Source organism: Staurois parvus, unplaced genomic scaffold (genome assembly GCF_062004578.1).
Source record: "Staurois parvus isolate SC_StPar_1 unplaced genomic scaffold, SC_StPar_1.0 ptg000340l, whole genome shotgun sequence".
NCBI lineage: Eukaryota > Metazoa > Chordata > Amphibia > Anura > Ranidae > Staurois > Staurois parvus.
In genome coordinates this window covers 1610954-1626883 of record NW_028318136.1, presented here as the reverse complement: position 1 = coordinate 1626883, position 15930 = coordinate 1610954, and the positions used below count along the sequence as shown (strand labels likewise).

The 15930-nt window shown below is 38.6% G+C and overlaps 1 protein-coding gene across 1 annotated transcript; it reads right to left on the bottom strand.

Annotated features, from left to right (window-relative positions):
- Nucleotides 1–4501: 4501 nt before the first annotated feature.
- Nucleotides 4502–9829, bottom strand: LOC149456943 (homeobox protein Nkx-2.4-like). Its single transcript, XM_089684214.1, has 2 exons — nt 9574–9829; nt 4502–5063 (listed from the first exon to the last, which is right to left on the bottom strand). Exons 1-2 carry the CDS (start codon nt 9827–9829, stop codon nt 4528–4530), a joined length of 792 nt encoding a protein of 263 aa, XP_089540340.1. The 3' UTR covers nt 4502–4527.
- Nucleotides 9830–15930: the final 6101 nt, after the last annotated feature.

Sequence of the window (15930 nt, the reverse complement as noted above, 5' to 3'; positions counted from 1 at the left end):
AAAAACAAAATGAACTAGCAAGGCCTAACTAAATAGCAAGGAAAATGTAGAAAAATATAATAAAACAGATTTCACTGTAAAAATACAAACTTAACCTACCTTAAAAATGGACAGTGTCAGTGAGTACAGCAGTGGACGGTGTCAGTAGAGCAGTGGATGGTGTCAGTCAATAGGGCAGTGGATGGTGTCAGTAGAACAGTGGATGGTGTCAGTTAGCAGGGCAGTGGACGGTGTTAGTGGGGCAGAAGTTGGAGTCAGTCAGTAGAGCAGTGGATGGTGTTAGTAGAGAAGTCGACAGTGTCAGTAGGGCAGTGGATGGTGCCAGTGGTTTTTATTTTTACATTTTTATTTTGTAATATTTTTCACAATTTCTTTAGGAGCCCTGTTGAAAGGGGAGCACTTGGGGGAGGGACCAGGCAGCAGAAAAAAGGAGGCACAAGGATGGGAGGGGCAGCGGGGGAGGAGTTTACTTGAACCGATCCCCTTGATTTTCCTCCTGAAGCAGCTGTACTCTGGTGGGAGGGCGAGGAGGAGATTCTAGCTTTCAGCTGCTTCAGGACAATAAAGGGGATCGTCGGAAGGTAGGTATTTGAAAAATCTGTCTGGATTTGGGTTTTTCTGCCTCCAAGCTACCCTGGTGCCCTAAGGCGGCTGCCTAAGCAGCCATATGCTGGGTGCTAGCATAAGGCTGCTTTGGCAGCTGCCTTAGGGTACCAGGGTGAGGGCAGAAAAATCCCCCACTTGCTGGGAGTTCTCAGATTTTTAAAATACCTGTCCATGGGGGGGGGGGGGAGAGGACACTGCTGGTGGGGGGGGAAGGTGGGGCTAGAGGTCACAGGTATGGGGGAAAGGGGGGTAGAGGACATTGTTGGGGGCTGGACAGGGGGGCAGAGGTCACTGCTATGGGGGAAAGGGGGACAGAAGACATTGCTGGGGGGGAGAGGGGGGCCAGAGATCACTGCTATGGGGGAATAGGGGGCAGAGGACATTGTTGGGGGGGGAGTGGGGCCAGAGGTCACTGCTATGGGGGAAAGACGGGGCAGAGGACACTACTGTGGGGGGGGGGGTGATGTGAAGGGAGGTAAAGGACACTGCTATGGGGGTGGCCCTGCCCATAGCAGTGTCCTCTGCACATCACCTCCCCCCCTCAGTAATGTCCTCTGCCCCCCCTTTCCCCCATAGCAGTGACCTCTGGCCAGCTCTCCCTCCCAGCAATATGCTCTGCCCCCCTTTCCCCTATAGCAGTGACCTCTGGCCCCCTTCTCTCCCCCCCAACAATGGCTTCTGCCCCCCTTTCCACCATAGCAGTGACCTCTGGCCCCCTTCTCCCCCCACTCCCAGTAGTGTCCTCTGCCCCGCCCATGTTTTCTGCCCCCCCCCCCTTTCCCCGGCCTCTTCCACTGCTGATGACATTCTCAGTGCACAGTGGAGAGCAGAAGGCAGTACGGTTCAGGACGGAGGGTGGGAGGACCGACCTATCAACCAATCACCTGCGGATTAATAGAGGAAAATGCACACCTGAGGATATCATCTGATCTAAAAATAAATACATATATATATATATATATATATATATATATATATATATATAATACATTACTGACATCAACCAAGACTGAGTTGTTTGGGAAGAACACACAACACTATGTGTGGAGAAAAAAAGGCACAGCACACCAACATCAAAACCTCATCCCCACTGTAAAACATGGCGGAGGGAGCATCATGGTTTGGGGCTGCTTTGCTGCCTCAGGGCCTGGACGGATTGTTGTCATTGATGGGAAAATGAATTCCAGAGTTTATCAAGACATTTTGCAGGAAAACGTACGACCATCTCTTCTATATACATTACTGTATACATGTCATATCACTATAATGGAGTACAGGGGAGGGGGGATATACATTACTGTAAATATGTCATATCACTATAATGGAGTACAGGGGAGGGGGGATATACATTACTGTATATATGTCATATCACTATAATGGAGTACAGGGGAGGGGGATATACATTACTGTGTACATGTCATATCACTATAATGGAGTACAGGGGAGGGGGGATATACATTACTGTGTACAGTTTTATATTTTGGACTCTTTATTCTAAAGAAAAATGTAATTTCATAAGCTTTAAGGGGGCGTGGATGGGGCGGGCTGGGGTTGGGGGCAGACCTGGGCATGGTTGGGTGGGGCAACTGGTGGAGAGTAAGTTTTGTGACCAGCTAGTAGGTCTGGACTCGAAATTTTAACCCCTGCTGTACACTATATATAAAACACAAATATACATATATACATACATAAACATACAGTATATAGTTACAATTTATATCAATGTTTAACCCCACTGGTGCTGATATTAGGATGAAGCCTTCTTCCTCACATCACAGCAGCTTCTCACCAAGATTCTCCAGCTCTGAGCTGGAGAATCTGGGACAGAAATATTTTAAAGAGATGGCCAGTGAGTTCTTCAGATCTCACCTTCATAAACTGGCCTTCTCTGTAAAAGTGAATGACAGAAGGGTGTGTCCTGTGATGAGAAGTGAAGAAAATGTTCTACGCTCCTCACCTAAGCTTCATATACTGGCACACCTAAGAGATCGGATGTGATCTTCAGGATCTCGACTTTTCTCTCTTTCTTAAACAGACACCATAGAGATTGCTCATTCCAGCCTTTTCATCTAACATCTGAAACATGCACATGTGAAAATTGTTTGTCCAATAAAATTAATGCCCAAAACTGCTTTGCTTTAAATTTTGTCTAAAATATGCCACTAATTGTAAAAACATAAAAAAATAATAAAAATAATAATGAGAATAATTAATACATGGGGGAGGAACTCTTTCCTATTGTTTCATGTTATTGTTACATTTCTCTTAACAACGTCTTTGGAATATTTTATGTATTGCACTCCCTAAACTATACTTCCTACCCTTGTTGTATCTATTATTTTCTACAGTGCCATATTGGATGAAAGTTTTATATTCAAAGGTATAAAAATATATATATAATTTTAATATCGTAAATGATTGTCCCTAATAATTACAAGTGAAAATTACAAGGTTTTTTTTTCCTGTATGCATTTTGTAAAACAAATATTATACAGATAAATAGAGAACATAATAATCTATTTGTCAAATAAACAGTCTCAAAGTTTTTTTCTTAAATCAGAAGATTAATTTATTAAACAAGAGCCGTAAACAAAAAAACTACTTTTTATGTGTAATCAAAATAAAGATTTAATATTGGCATAATTCTTAGATCTAAACATCAGAATAAAGTTTTTGTTTTGTCATTATTTTTAAATCTAAGCATTAAAATGACAATGAGAAAAAAAATAATAAATTACATGAACATATTGCTTACGATTGAAGATCTATAAATCCTTTATGGTGCCAATACACAGCAGAGACGTGTCTGCCCCTATGATCGCTGCTACAAAAGATGTACTTCTAAAGCAACAATGTTTCTTGAATTCAAAAACTTATATATTCTCATGAATCCTAAACTATGAAACATTTTAACAAACTATTTTTAAAAAACATGCACGTCAGAGAAAATATTGTAATAATAAATATAACAAAAGCAAATAATAACAAAGTCCGACTGGAGTACTGTCAATTTTTGTTTTGTACTCTAAGGGCTCATATGTCCAAGTGCTAATTTTTTTTTTAACCTGAAAAAGTATATTTAAAGTGTGTTAAAAATAAAAAACATTCACATTTGCATTAATACTATGGTGGGTTCTGTGTTTATCAAAGCTAGCAGCTACAATTTGATTTAATCATCAGATATATACAGTATTTGTTTTGTTAAACTGAAATTGAAAAGTGGCTAAAATAACCCAGGGATGTATGCACTTTTCGTGTTTTTAGCTGCAATAAACAATGTCATGAAGTATATTAAGAACCAAAAATACAGAATTGAATATATGCAAATAAGCGGTAACACTGTGCATCTAAAAATCGTTTCAGTTACAGATTTTGTGCCAATGCATACTAAAAAAGGCAGGCATTAATTCAGTAATTAATTACAAACAGAAAAATAGTAAATATTAATATAAGAGCTACTATTATTATCAAACTTAAAATGTAATGTTCAGGATATCAAAAATCAAATCTCCTGTCTTGAATATTTAAAAAACATAAATCAAATAGTAGGCAACATTATGACCTACTTGTTTTAATAACATGTATTTTAATATCCTCGTTTTCTGGATGAGAGGCAGATTTTCTTTGCAAATCTGAATTTTTTAAAATTTAGTGTGAAGGTGCCATAAGTGTTCTATGTGAAAAGTCATATTTTATTTGTCCTTTCATAACTAAATGTCTAAAATGTCACACATTTTGTACTCGTGTAAGGCCGTCTATCAATAGAATTAGTAATTCTTCTTATGATTTATGAATACCGATTGTACTTCCTTTTTTTCTTAATAAATGTTGATATGGCAGTAAATGATTGTTTAGTATGATCCAGCATTTGTTTAGAGCTAAGTGTGGCCCTAACATTGATAAAAGAGTTACTGTCACTGGTCACCAAGGCTTGAAGACAATATTCCGAGACGATTTATCAAATTCATGGATATCTGTAGGAGAGCTAAGAAAGTCCTGTCCCAAAAACAAACTATGACCTTGGAGTTGTTCTTGGATGGAGGCCTTGTAGTCCAGCTTCACATCGCTATAATCTTCCATGGAAGTGCATGGACTAGTGCAGGTCACCTTCACCTCTTCTGAGTCTATGTTGTAGGCTTTGGCTCCTTCCTCTGTAGGATGATCTCGGTTTTTGCCTTGCCTTTTCATTTTGTAGCGATGGTTCTGGAACCAAATTTTCACCTGATTGGGAGTAAGGTGGATATGTTTGGCTAGCTGTTCCCTCTCTGGGGCTGTAAGATATTTCTGCTGTTCAAATCTTTTCTCAAGCTCATACACTTGGGCCTGGGAAAAAAGGACCCTCCTTTTTCTCTTGGATGTATGCTGAAGGTACAGAGAGGTTTTGGCTCCTTCACTGATGTATCCCAGACAGCTAGAAGGTGGTACGCTAAATCCTGAAGGTGTAATTATCCTGGAAACTGAAGAGTAAACAATAATATGTTATGCAATCTGAGTGTCTACCAATTTCATATTTATATTTAATGGGAAAAGATACTCCAATACAACATGCAATAATCAAGAAAAAAAAAAAATGCATAACAGTAAATTTCAGAGCTGGGTCAGTCAAATAGTTTCAGAGGTTATCAGTAGAATTTAGGATTGTTTGAGAGGAAGAGGAGATATGTATCTATTAAATTTAATAGGAATAACTCCTATGAATCGGGCACTGAAGTCATTTTTGAGTCACCTAATCTACTTGGTGATGCATCTAGGGGTGCTCAACCTTTTGAAGAGCAAGGGCCATTTAAGTAATTTGACAACCGGTTGTGGGCCGCAATGAAATGAACTGGGTCAGAATTTAACATTTTTAATTTTGAATAGCCTGATGAACATTTTCCTCTTGCAGCCACTGAAAGATAGTGGGAGGGAGAGGAGGAGAAGCCAGCTTTCAGCGATTGCAGGAGGAAAATGGAAGGGATCAGTTCCTGTATATGCTGCCCCCACCACCCCTCCTGTCCAAGCGTAAAACAGAATGTAACAGGGAAGCCACATGGGCCCCCTGGATAATGGGGTGGGGTCACCATTGCAACCACTAACGCTACACCAGTGATTGGGTGGGATGTGGTTAAAACATGTCTCAACTATGCAGGTTTACCACCCCCCAAATAGCAAATATAAATGACCCCTTACTGTTCTAAGCCCCCTATAAGGCTGCATTCACAATAATGTGCTGCGATTTAGCTGGTTTACCTGCACCATGGATGCAGTGCAATGCACCTGCGTCTTTCCTATGGGTTAGCTGTGCTTTGCCATAGACTTCTATCATATCATATGGGTGTGGTGTACGTTCTGAAAGTGCATCAAACTCACAGGATATAAAAATTATTATTTTTACAGTTATTTATATAGCGCCATCAATTTATGCAGCACTTTACATCTTTAAATGTTATAAAAAATGACCATTATTGTAAAAAATATTGAATTCTGATTACTGTTTACAAGTCAAGACAAATAGGTGCAGCGCTAAATCATAATGTGCAACTTAATAAATATAAATAAATCACTATATATTCGCATCCTTAAAATACATCAGGTGCACTAAATGATATCACCATGTGGTGATCTTAGTGAGATAATTGTCCAATAGAGATGTAAACATGTGGATCCCAAAGGATCACAATTCTTAGTGTATGGATATCCAATCCGGGAGTGACAGATGATGTGTTCCAAGTGAATAACACATGATGTGTTCCAAGTGAACATCATCTGTCACCCCCGGATCGGATATCCATACACTAAGAATTCTGATCCTTTGGGATCCACACGTTTACATCTCTATTGGACAATTATCTCACTAAGATCACCACATGGTAATATCATTTAGTGCACCTGATGTATTTTAAGGATGTGAATATACAGTGATTTGTTTATATTTATTAAGTTGCACATTATGATTTAGCGCTGCACCTATTTGTCTTGACTTATATTTTTGGAAGGTTTCTTTGGTTGCCTTTTTTTGGTGTTCTAGCAGCTACCTTGTTTCTCTCTTTTTCTTCGTGTAGCGCTCGCTAAACATTCCTTTTGATTACTGTTTACGGTTTACAGCCAATACAAGTAAAGGTAGACTTAATTAAATAGTATTCATTTAAATTTAATTTTGTACAATTTTTTCATTTTACATGCCTTGTTTTAAAAAATTATTTATCTCCACATTTACCTGTAGGCCAAGCTGCCAACTTAAAACACTGATTGAGGCGCTTCCACAGTTGCAGCAACGATAATTAAAAAGAGTTAAATTATGTGGATAAACAATAAAAAATGTAAGTACATCTGGCATGCTTATATTTTGTCCCAACCCCTGTCACTTATAATGGACAGCGTAGTCTGCATGCAAATGCACAAATTGTAGATAAAGCATGTGAATTTTTTTTTAAATTACCATTTTGAACACTTGCATGTCAACTATACAGAATACAATATTTTGTTGCGGTAGATTTTTAGGTAGCTATATTTTTATTATATAATAAATTAAAAATTCATTAAGAACACAAATAAAATACATATAATAAACCCACAAAAACAACTCTATACATGTGCACTATTAACTCTAATGTAGTATTTGGCTTACAAAATGCTACAGATCGAGCAGTTGCTTATTTTTTTTAATCCTGCAGTAATATCTATACAATTTCTTAATCACTATTATTATCATAATTGCCATAGACATATCCTGCTTTTCTGTGCACAATATTATATGTTATTATAGATAATTAACTTTATATGTATTGAAAAAAATACTGTTTGTATTTTTTTTTTGCCTGGTTGGTTTTCAGTGCAATGGTATAGACAGAGAGCAGACTGTCTGATGAGGTCACTGATATCTTGATTCAAATATTGGTGGAAGGGCTGAGATAAGATAACATCTTCAATAAGGTTATTTTGTTAAGTAAATAGTTATTGGGGTGCTACAATAGATTTGAAAAAATAGAAAACCACGCAGAGATAAAGAGGCAATTGCCTCAAAAAATAAATATGTTCTTCTCTATGTTTTCTGGGTTATCTTTATGCATAATATAATAGGTAAACAGAAATACAATGGAGAAAGACTTTCCTAATAAAGACTTTTAAAGCAAAGCCTGACTTTTAATTTGAATTGCAGAGCAATTTCTTGACCACAAGCCAGTGTTTTCAGCGATAGGACCCTGACTGACAACTCCGAAAACTTTCTGATTACCGCAGCTTTTACTGTCTGAGGCTAAGGCCGGCCATACATGGGTCGAAATTCGACCAATTTTTTGTCCGAAATAAGGACCTAATAAGGTCCTTTTAATAATAATAATATAATAAGGAATAAATTTGGACCTAAGAATAAACGGAAGATTTTTGCTCCGTTAGTGGGCCGATTTTCGTGGTTCCTCCCCTTTTCGGTGATTGAGCATGTTGGAAAATTCATGAAAAATGACCGATTGATGGTCAAATCGTATGATCGTTTTTCCAAAAAGAATATGCGCATGAGCCGTGACCTGGAAGGAACAGAAATTTCACCTGTTATATGGGGTGAACTTTATGACTTGGTCGACGATTTTAAAAATCATTGATGGTACCATTGGATTACCGTGCGAACAACGTTTTTGATTTTCGGATGAAAAATCGTTCGGAATTCGACCAATGTATTGTCTGCAATAGTCTCCATGCACACTGGGCGTTTTGATAATGCTGGTAACGCAACTGTATAAAGTCACATAAAAAATTTGAGTTATTTAGCTTTTTTTTGTGTTTTTGCATTAGCATTTAGCTGCAATTAGTGGCGTTTTCCCACATTTTTCTGCTTTTGCAGGGTTTTTTTCCTACCAAAATAAAAAAATTTTTTTGGGTCAAAAAAAGTCCCAAAACACCAGTTTACCATGTTTTGCAGCATTTTTCAGCGTTAAAGCGTTTTTACAGCTAAAAAACTCCTCTAGAAACCCATTAGTCCTGGGTTTTTTTTCCAGCCAAAAAACGCTCCTGCCAGAAAACGTTGATTACAGTGCAAGGACACATAGATTATTGAAATGAGATAACATACTGGGGAGTTTACTGTAGAAAAAAAAAAATTTAAAAGACGAAAACAGCAGCTGTAAAAACGTCAAGTGTGCATGAGGACTTATAAGTAGTTGTCATTTTTTTGGATCATCCAAAAATGGTGTAAGCGATTATTGTCATAAATCAAAACTGAGCAGAAATGTCATATTTTAAATCTTGGTGAATGAATATAATCAATCAGCTAGTGTCAATTCATTTTTTATTGTAATAAACCCAAGGAAATATTGTTCTATTTTTTGTCAAAAATTATATTGTTATTTTTTTAATGATTGTTATAGCAGTCTATTGTTTTGAGAGATAATGAATAAATAATAATGAGTAAAATATCTTCAAATGATTCAATAGTCTAAACTATTATTAAATTATCTACAGATTATTAACAACGTTTAAATTTTTTTTATTAATTCTATATTTATTTGCATAAATGCTGTCAAAGTTATAAAGATAGAATAAAATATTGAGACATGAAAACAACATTTGTGGAGAGTGATATGCTGGCTAAGAAAATCAAAATCAAAATAGTGCAATAATATAAATATCAGAATAGTGCAACAATTATCCAAAATTACAATACGAATATAAAAATAATGTCCTTCAAAAATATATACTCAAAAAAAATTATAATAGTCACTCAATGATAATAATCAAAAAAAAACATTAAACAACATAACTTCAGGGATTATTTACTAAAACTTGAGAGTTCAAAATCTTTTCACATAAATCAATCAGCTTCCAGGTTTTACTGTCAAAGCTTAATTGAACAAGCTGAAGTTAGAAGCTGATTGGCTACCATGCACAGCTGCACCAGATTCTGAGTGCACCAGTTTTAATAAATCTACCCTTTTGTGACATATACTATGGCCTAATTCCATGTATCATTTAGTATGTGGCATGTTATCTACTTACATGAAGAATAGTGCATGTCCTGACTGTGTCCATACCATTCTGCACCCCTTATGTTGTCCTGATACGTGGGAAGATCTCCAGAACTGTTGTAACCCCCTTGGCAACAAGTTCTGATTGGGTTCTGAGTAAGACAGTGGGTCATGGTGAATCCAGGGGACCCCATGGATGGTTGAAGGCAAGGCTGATGAGACACCTGCACTAGAGGTCCATAACCTTCTAGACAGGAGTCCAGGGAAAAAGCTTTGAGGTCCTCCATGCAAGCTGCTGTTTTGGTTCGCAGCGCTGAGCCCAAGAAAAAAGAAAATACGCCACAGATAGATGTCTCTGTTAAGTTGCAGGTAACTTCAACTATAAGCACTGCTCCTGTGCACAAATCTTATCAAGGGTATGTGGGCCAGGGAACACCTGAAAGGAGAGGGACAAGTGGCAGAAAGGGAGGAGCCTCCTCCAGAACAATGGTGTTAATAGAATGTTGAGTGTCTCTTAATCACTCAGAGGGGGAGATACAAAGGGGCTTAATGTGTTTCAAACAATGAGAGTAAAAGCAATAGATTATCAATGTCTTAATGGTAGTGTTGTACAATAACATGCCCTAAGTAATCTGAGGCCCATGTATAATGACTTTACTTTAAAACACAAACATTCAGGTAGTCTTTTTTTTGGCTTTACCAATGTTGTAGTACATGATATAGTACAATGAATGGTTTTCTAATCTATCGCTGACTTTATTTAGAACAATCTATAAAAAAGGAAGATACTGAAGTTTGAGGGCGCAAAATGCACATGCCGAGTAATGTTCTTTGTACTGAACTGTATGGGATAGAGAAAATTATATTGAAATGAGACATTTGCACAAAGTAGGTTGATGACTAAAGCCGGCCAAGGATGGTTTGAACCTCAGATGGTTAAGCGGGGATCAGCCGAGATTTGAACCATGTATGGGCAGGATGAATGTACCCAAGTTGATAGATTGATCAACTTGGGTACAAGCAGCCTATTGGATTTTACATACAATCACTGCTAGTAGCTAATATAAAAATAATGAAGATCTCCTGCGCTACTAATACGTGATAACTTAGGTGAGTGGGAGCTGCTAGCACCTAACCATATACCACGTGGAAATAAAAACTAACGAAACCAAAATGATGCAGCGCAACCCTAATAATAAAATATATGGCAAAAACAAACAAAGTGACATAAATATATATATGTGACAAAATAATCAGTGGATTGATCCTCTCTGGGGATCTCAATATAAAGTGATATAAAATATATATACACGTGCCAATAAATCAGTGGATTGATCCTCTCTGGGATCTCAAGTGAAAAAGTGATCACAGCTGGTATAAAAAAACAGGAAACAATACCCCCACTATCCAAAATAGGATCATACACAAAATAAAATAAAACACAAATAAGCGTGAATCCCTAAATAGGGATCAATAATATCATGTAAATGATGGTGAAAATGAGAACGTGAACCCCTAAAAGGGACAGGGGCGGACTGACCATTTGGAAACTCGGGCACTGCCGAGGGCCCGGGGTCAGTAGGGGGCCACATGAGATGCCCCTGGTACCTTTTTCATAGGCTTTTTTGAGTTTGGGCAAGGACACAGGGGTCCCTTGATCCCCTATTGCCCAAGGGCCCCATGAGTTGTCAGTCCGCCCCTGAACAGGGATCAACAATATCATGCAGATCGTGACAAAAAATGGCTAAATTAAGCCAAAAAGTAAATAGTGACATAAAATGGATCCCTAAATGTGGGATCAATTAAATACAATAGTGCCAAAAAACACACATACAAAAAGTATATTTATAAACAAACACATGAAAAAACCTGTGGTTACAGGAAAGAAAATCGATCCGTCTATGGCTGGCTTTAGGATGGCGATAGATGCCTTTCTGTTTTTCCTTCAGCCATTGGGCTGATTGAGAAAAAACTGAACAGATTTCCCCATCTACACAAGCTGTGAGATGCTGTCAGAATACACTGATCAGTGGCTCATAAAAGTTCTCCAACAGTCTTGTTCAACAGAAGTCAGTCGTTAGAATGGCCATAGATGGATCAAAATTTGACTGGTTGCTGCTGAACTGGCTGAATTTTGACTAATCTATTGGCAGTTTAAAAGTAAAAACATACAAACATAATTATTGAAGATGATTCTGTCTATTTGTTTGTCTATGTGCATGAAATACCTAAAAATATACATCAATATAGTGTAAATATTTTTAACTTGAATGCAGTTATCGCAATAAAAAAGTGTAAAGACCCCTGCCCTCCACACATTTGAATGCAAATATCCATGTAGGGTACATTCGTGTATGTAAACAGCGATTAATCAACACATATCAGGCATTGCCACACTTGACAGAGCAAGAAGAATAAATCTAGAACCATTATTTACAGTTAATTCTGAACTGATAAGATGAAGACAATTTAGGGTATCTTGGTTTGTTGACGTTTCTTGGATTCATGCATTTTATGTATCTGTTTATTTGACTCAGTCTTTCTATTTTACAGAAAATTGAGATTTTAGTGTCTTTGTGTGCACTAAAATTAATTTGAGTGTGTTTCAGACACTCATTTTATTCACTCAATCTTTCCCTTCACACTCATTTTATTCACTCAAATTAATTTTAGTGCACACAAAGGCACTAAAATCTCAAAATTGTCAAATAAACAGATACATAATATGTGGAGACCTAAAATTGCATGTACCCAAGAAATGTCAACAAACCAAGATACCCCAAATTTATATTTGTGTTTGTGTGCACTAAAATTAATTTGAGTGTGTTTTAGACACTCATTTTATTCACTCAAATTAATTTTAGTGCACCCAAACACAAATTTAAATTTATAAACAGTAGCACTAATATTACTCACTGGAAACTTTCCCCCTCTCCTTAGCCTTAAAACCACATATCTATTCCTATAATAAAAACGTGTGCAATTCCAGCCTTGATTGTGTATTTTGGCTCAGCTAGATATGAAGGCTGACAGAAGATTTGCTAAAGTTCATAGCATTGCTGCAGAAAGTAGAGAATATCAGGGAGATCAGATAAGACAAGATACTATCCTTGTGCATTTAATTCTTTCCTGTCTCCCTGGCAGCAGAGTTTGTCTTGTCACCTCTCCTGCTTTTCTTTTTTCTCTCCCCAATCTGTGTTCTGTCAGCACAGCACAGTAATTTCTGGTGCTTCCACCCCCCCCCCCCAAACCATAAAGTAGCCTATAGAATATGTGATTTTCTTTCCTTCCACCAAGTAAGCAATGATTACTGCTAGTAGCTATAGCTGCCAGCAGTAATCACATGTAAAAAATCCAACAGGCTGGTTGTATACAAGTTGATCGATAGATCGCCCACCCATAGATGGATTGAATCTTGGCTGGTCCCTGCTGCACAAGCTGAAGGTTGATCCATTTATGGCTGGCTGAAGGCAAGCCATATGAAAGCCTGAGCACCAAAAAGTGGCACACAGAGCACAGTGCTCAACTCGCTCATATGCGTCCTCTAAGGATAGTGAGACCAACAGAGGAAAGTGATCAATGCTTATATTTCACTGCGCAAACTATGAAAGAAATGCGAAGTATCCAAAAAATCAAAACAAGTTCGATCCAAAGTGAATATCAAAGAATGATAGAGTGGGTAGCTCTGAGCAGTGGTGTATTTAGGTTTTGTGCTGCCCTAGGCAACACAAAAATCATATCCCCCCCCATGGAGAGACCCTGACACCGACCAACACCCCCCTCCCCCATGAGGAGTGCCTGACATTAACAACATCCCAGCCCCCCACCTGAGAGAGCCTTCCACTACTACCGCCCCCCCCATACACTAACAACCCCCCACCACCACGGCGAGAGAGAAGACATTCACCTTCACAGCTCCGGACATCCCCAGGAACAAGAGTCAGGCTCTGTATACACCATCAAGCAGCCCACAGCCTCTCTCAGATCCCACCTGGTCCCCATGCTGTGTGTGTCTCTTCTTCCATCCCTTCTTTAGAGGAGAGGTACTGCCCCCTGAAAAATGCTGCTGCCCCCCTGAAAGATGCCACCCTGGGCAAATGCCTTGTTTGCCTTGTGGTAAATACACCCCTGGCTCTGAGCCAGACATGGAAAAACTGACCCTGAAAGTGTGCTGCTGCCAACCATGGAGGAGGGTGTCCACCTGACAAAGACAAAAGAGGGTGAAGAGAAAGACAGCACCACTTCTCTAGTGTAGTATACCAATAAAAGCCTGTAATAAAACAGTGTAAAAGATCTTACTCGCAAAGGTAGGTGCATCAGAAGCAATACAGGGCAGTGGCTGTGGAGCCTCAGGGGAAGCTCCCTATTTATTAATTCATTTTCTTTAGGGTCAGTTCACACTACATGAGTTTCAGTTGCTTTTTTTCTGCATCCAAAATACACAGAAAGTAGGTTATATGGTTGTCAATGTCGTAGTTCACATCAGTGTTTTCAGTTTCAGTGCGTTCCAGTTGCAGAAAAAAAAGTAGAACAGGCTGCATTTTTTCTGCGCAGAACTGTACAGGGAAGTGGTAAAATGCATAAAAAATGCACCGGAACGCACCAAAAACGCACTGGAATGCACAGTTCCCTATTTAAATTGAAGAAAAAGAGAGGGGAAAAATGAACTGGAATGCATCAAAAACAAGCTGGAACATGTCAAAAATGCAAAAAAACCACACATGCAGAAACGCATCCGGAACGCATCTGGACTGCGTTTCTATAGTGTGAACCAACTCTTTATCTCCATTCTCCCTCCCTGGTGCCCGACACCTGACAGTGCTGTCTTTCCCTTCCCCCTCTTAAGGCAAGCTGCAACCACATGATCTAGCGCAGAGGGGCCACTCTGCCGCAATATATTACTACTCCGTGGGGGTTTCACTGTCTGAGCATAGGCTTGGGGGGGGGGGGGGGGACTAGACCTGTGAATGTTACTTTACCCTCCGGAGGATTTACCCCCCTTCCTGACCAGGCCATTTGTTGCAATACAGCACTGCATTACTTTACCTGACAACTGAGCGGTCATGCAACGCTATACATAAATTCAATTTATGTCCTTTTTTCTCCACAAATAGAGCTTTCTTTCGGTGGTATTTGATCACCTCTGCATTTTTTATTTTTTGCTCTATAAACAAAAAAGACTGACAATTTTGAAAAAAACAAACAATATTTTTGACTTTTTGCTATAAAACATGTCCAATAAAAAAATGAAAAAAAAAAATTTCATCATAAATTTAGGCCAAAATGTATTCTGCTCCATGTCTTGGCTAAAAAAAAAATCCCAATATGTGTAAATTAATTGGTTTATGTGAAAGTTATAGCTTTTTCAAATGGTGGAATTTTAATTTTTTTTATACCAGTAATGACAGCGATCAGCGACTGTGGGACTGCGGTAGGCATTCTGACACTGGGGGAGAACTGACTAACTGCCACTGACATCCTCAGTGACACTAATACAGTGATCAGTGCTAATAAAAAGCATTGACACTGTACTAATGACACTGGGCAGGAAGGGGTTAACATCTGGGGCGATCAAAGGGTTAACTCGCCGGGTGGCGGCGGGGAATCTCTGACCGGGACCCGGTGATTGACATCCCTAGCCACCAATTTAAATCACGTATATAAACGTGATTCTGCGCAGCCCTGCCGCTCCGTAGCAGTAGTTTTACTATAGGGCGGCAGAAAAGCGGTTAATTGGAGTAAAGACAAACCAGGTCTTTGCCCAACTGTGCTGTGTGGCAGAGCTGTGTAAATCTTAGGATTGGATGGATAAAAAAAAATCCTTTCACGCAAGTAGTACAACTACCATATATGCATTTCATCTGTGTATTTCGTAGTGTGCCTGGAGTTCAGCTTTAAATGTATGGAAAAGCAACATACAAAAGGAAATCTCCCCAGGAGGACACACGCAGCAAAGATAACCTTGTAGGGATTTTAACCCTTCTGTACTCAAAAGCAACAATATTTTGGCTTTATATAAACTTTACATTAGAACCTTTTCACAATCCTGAATTATTTTTAATTTGAACCCTCTGTTCAATAAATGCAGGTAGTGTACTGTAGCTGTCATCATGAAATCCAGTTTCAGGGATACTACATTTTTTGAGATTCTCAGCTCAATAGTGCCATTCAGTGGTCATCACAGCAAAGCACATTACAATAATTGTTGAATTCTGTTTCTTTCATTGATCACAACGGGCGTCGTTTTATTAAATATCTGTAAAAAATCTTGATTTTGCAAATAAAGATTTGTTGCAGGGCTTCCATGACACTGTGGGGTAGATTTTCTAAACCTGGAGCCCTCAGAATCTGGTGCATGGTATCCAATCAGCTTCTAACTTCAGGTTTT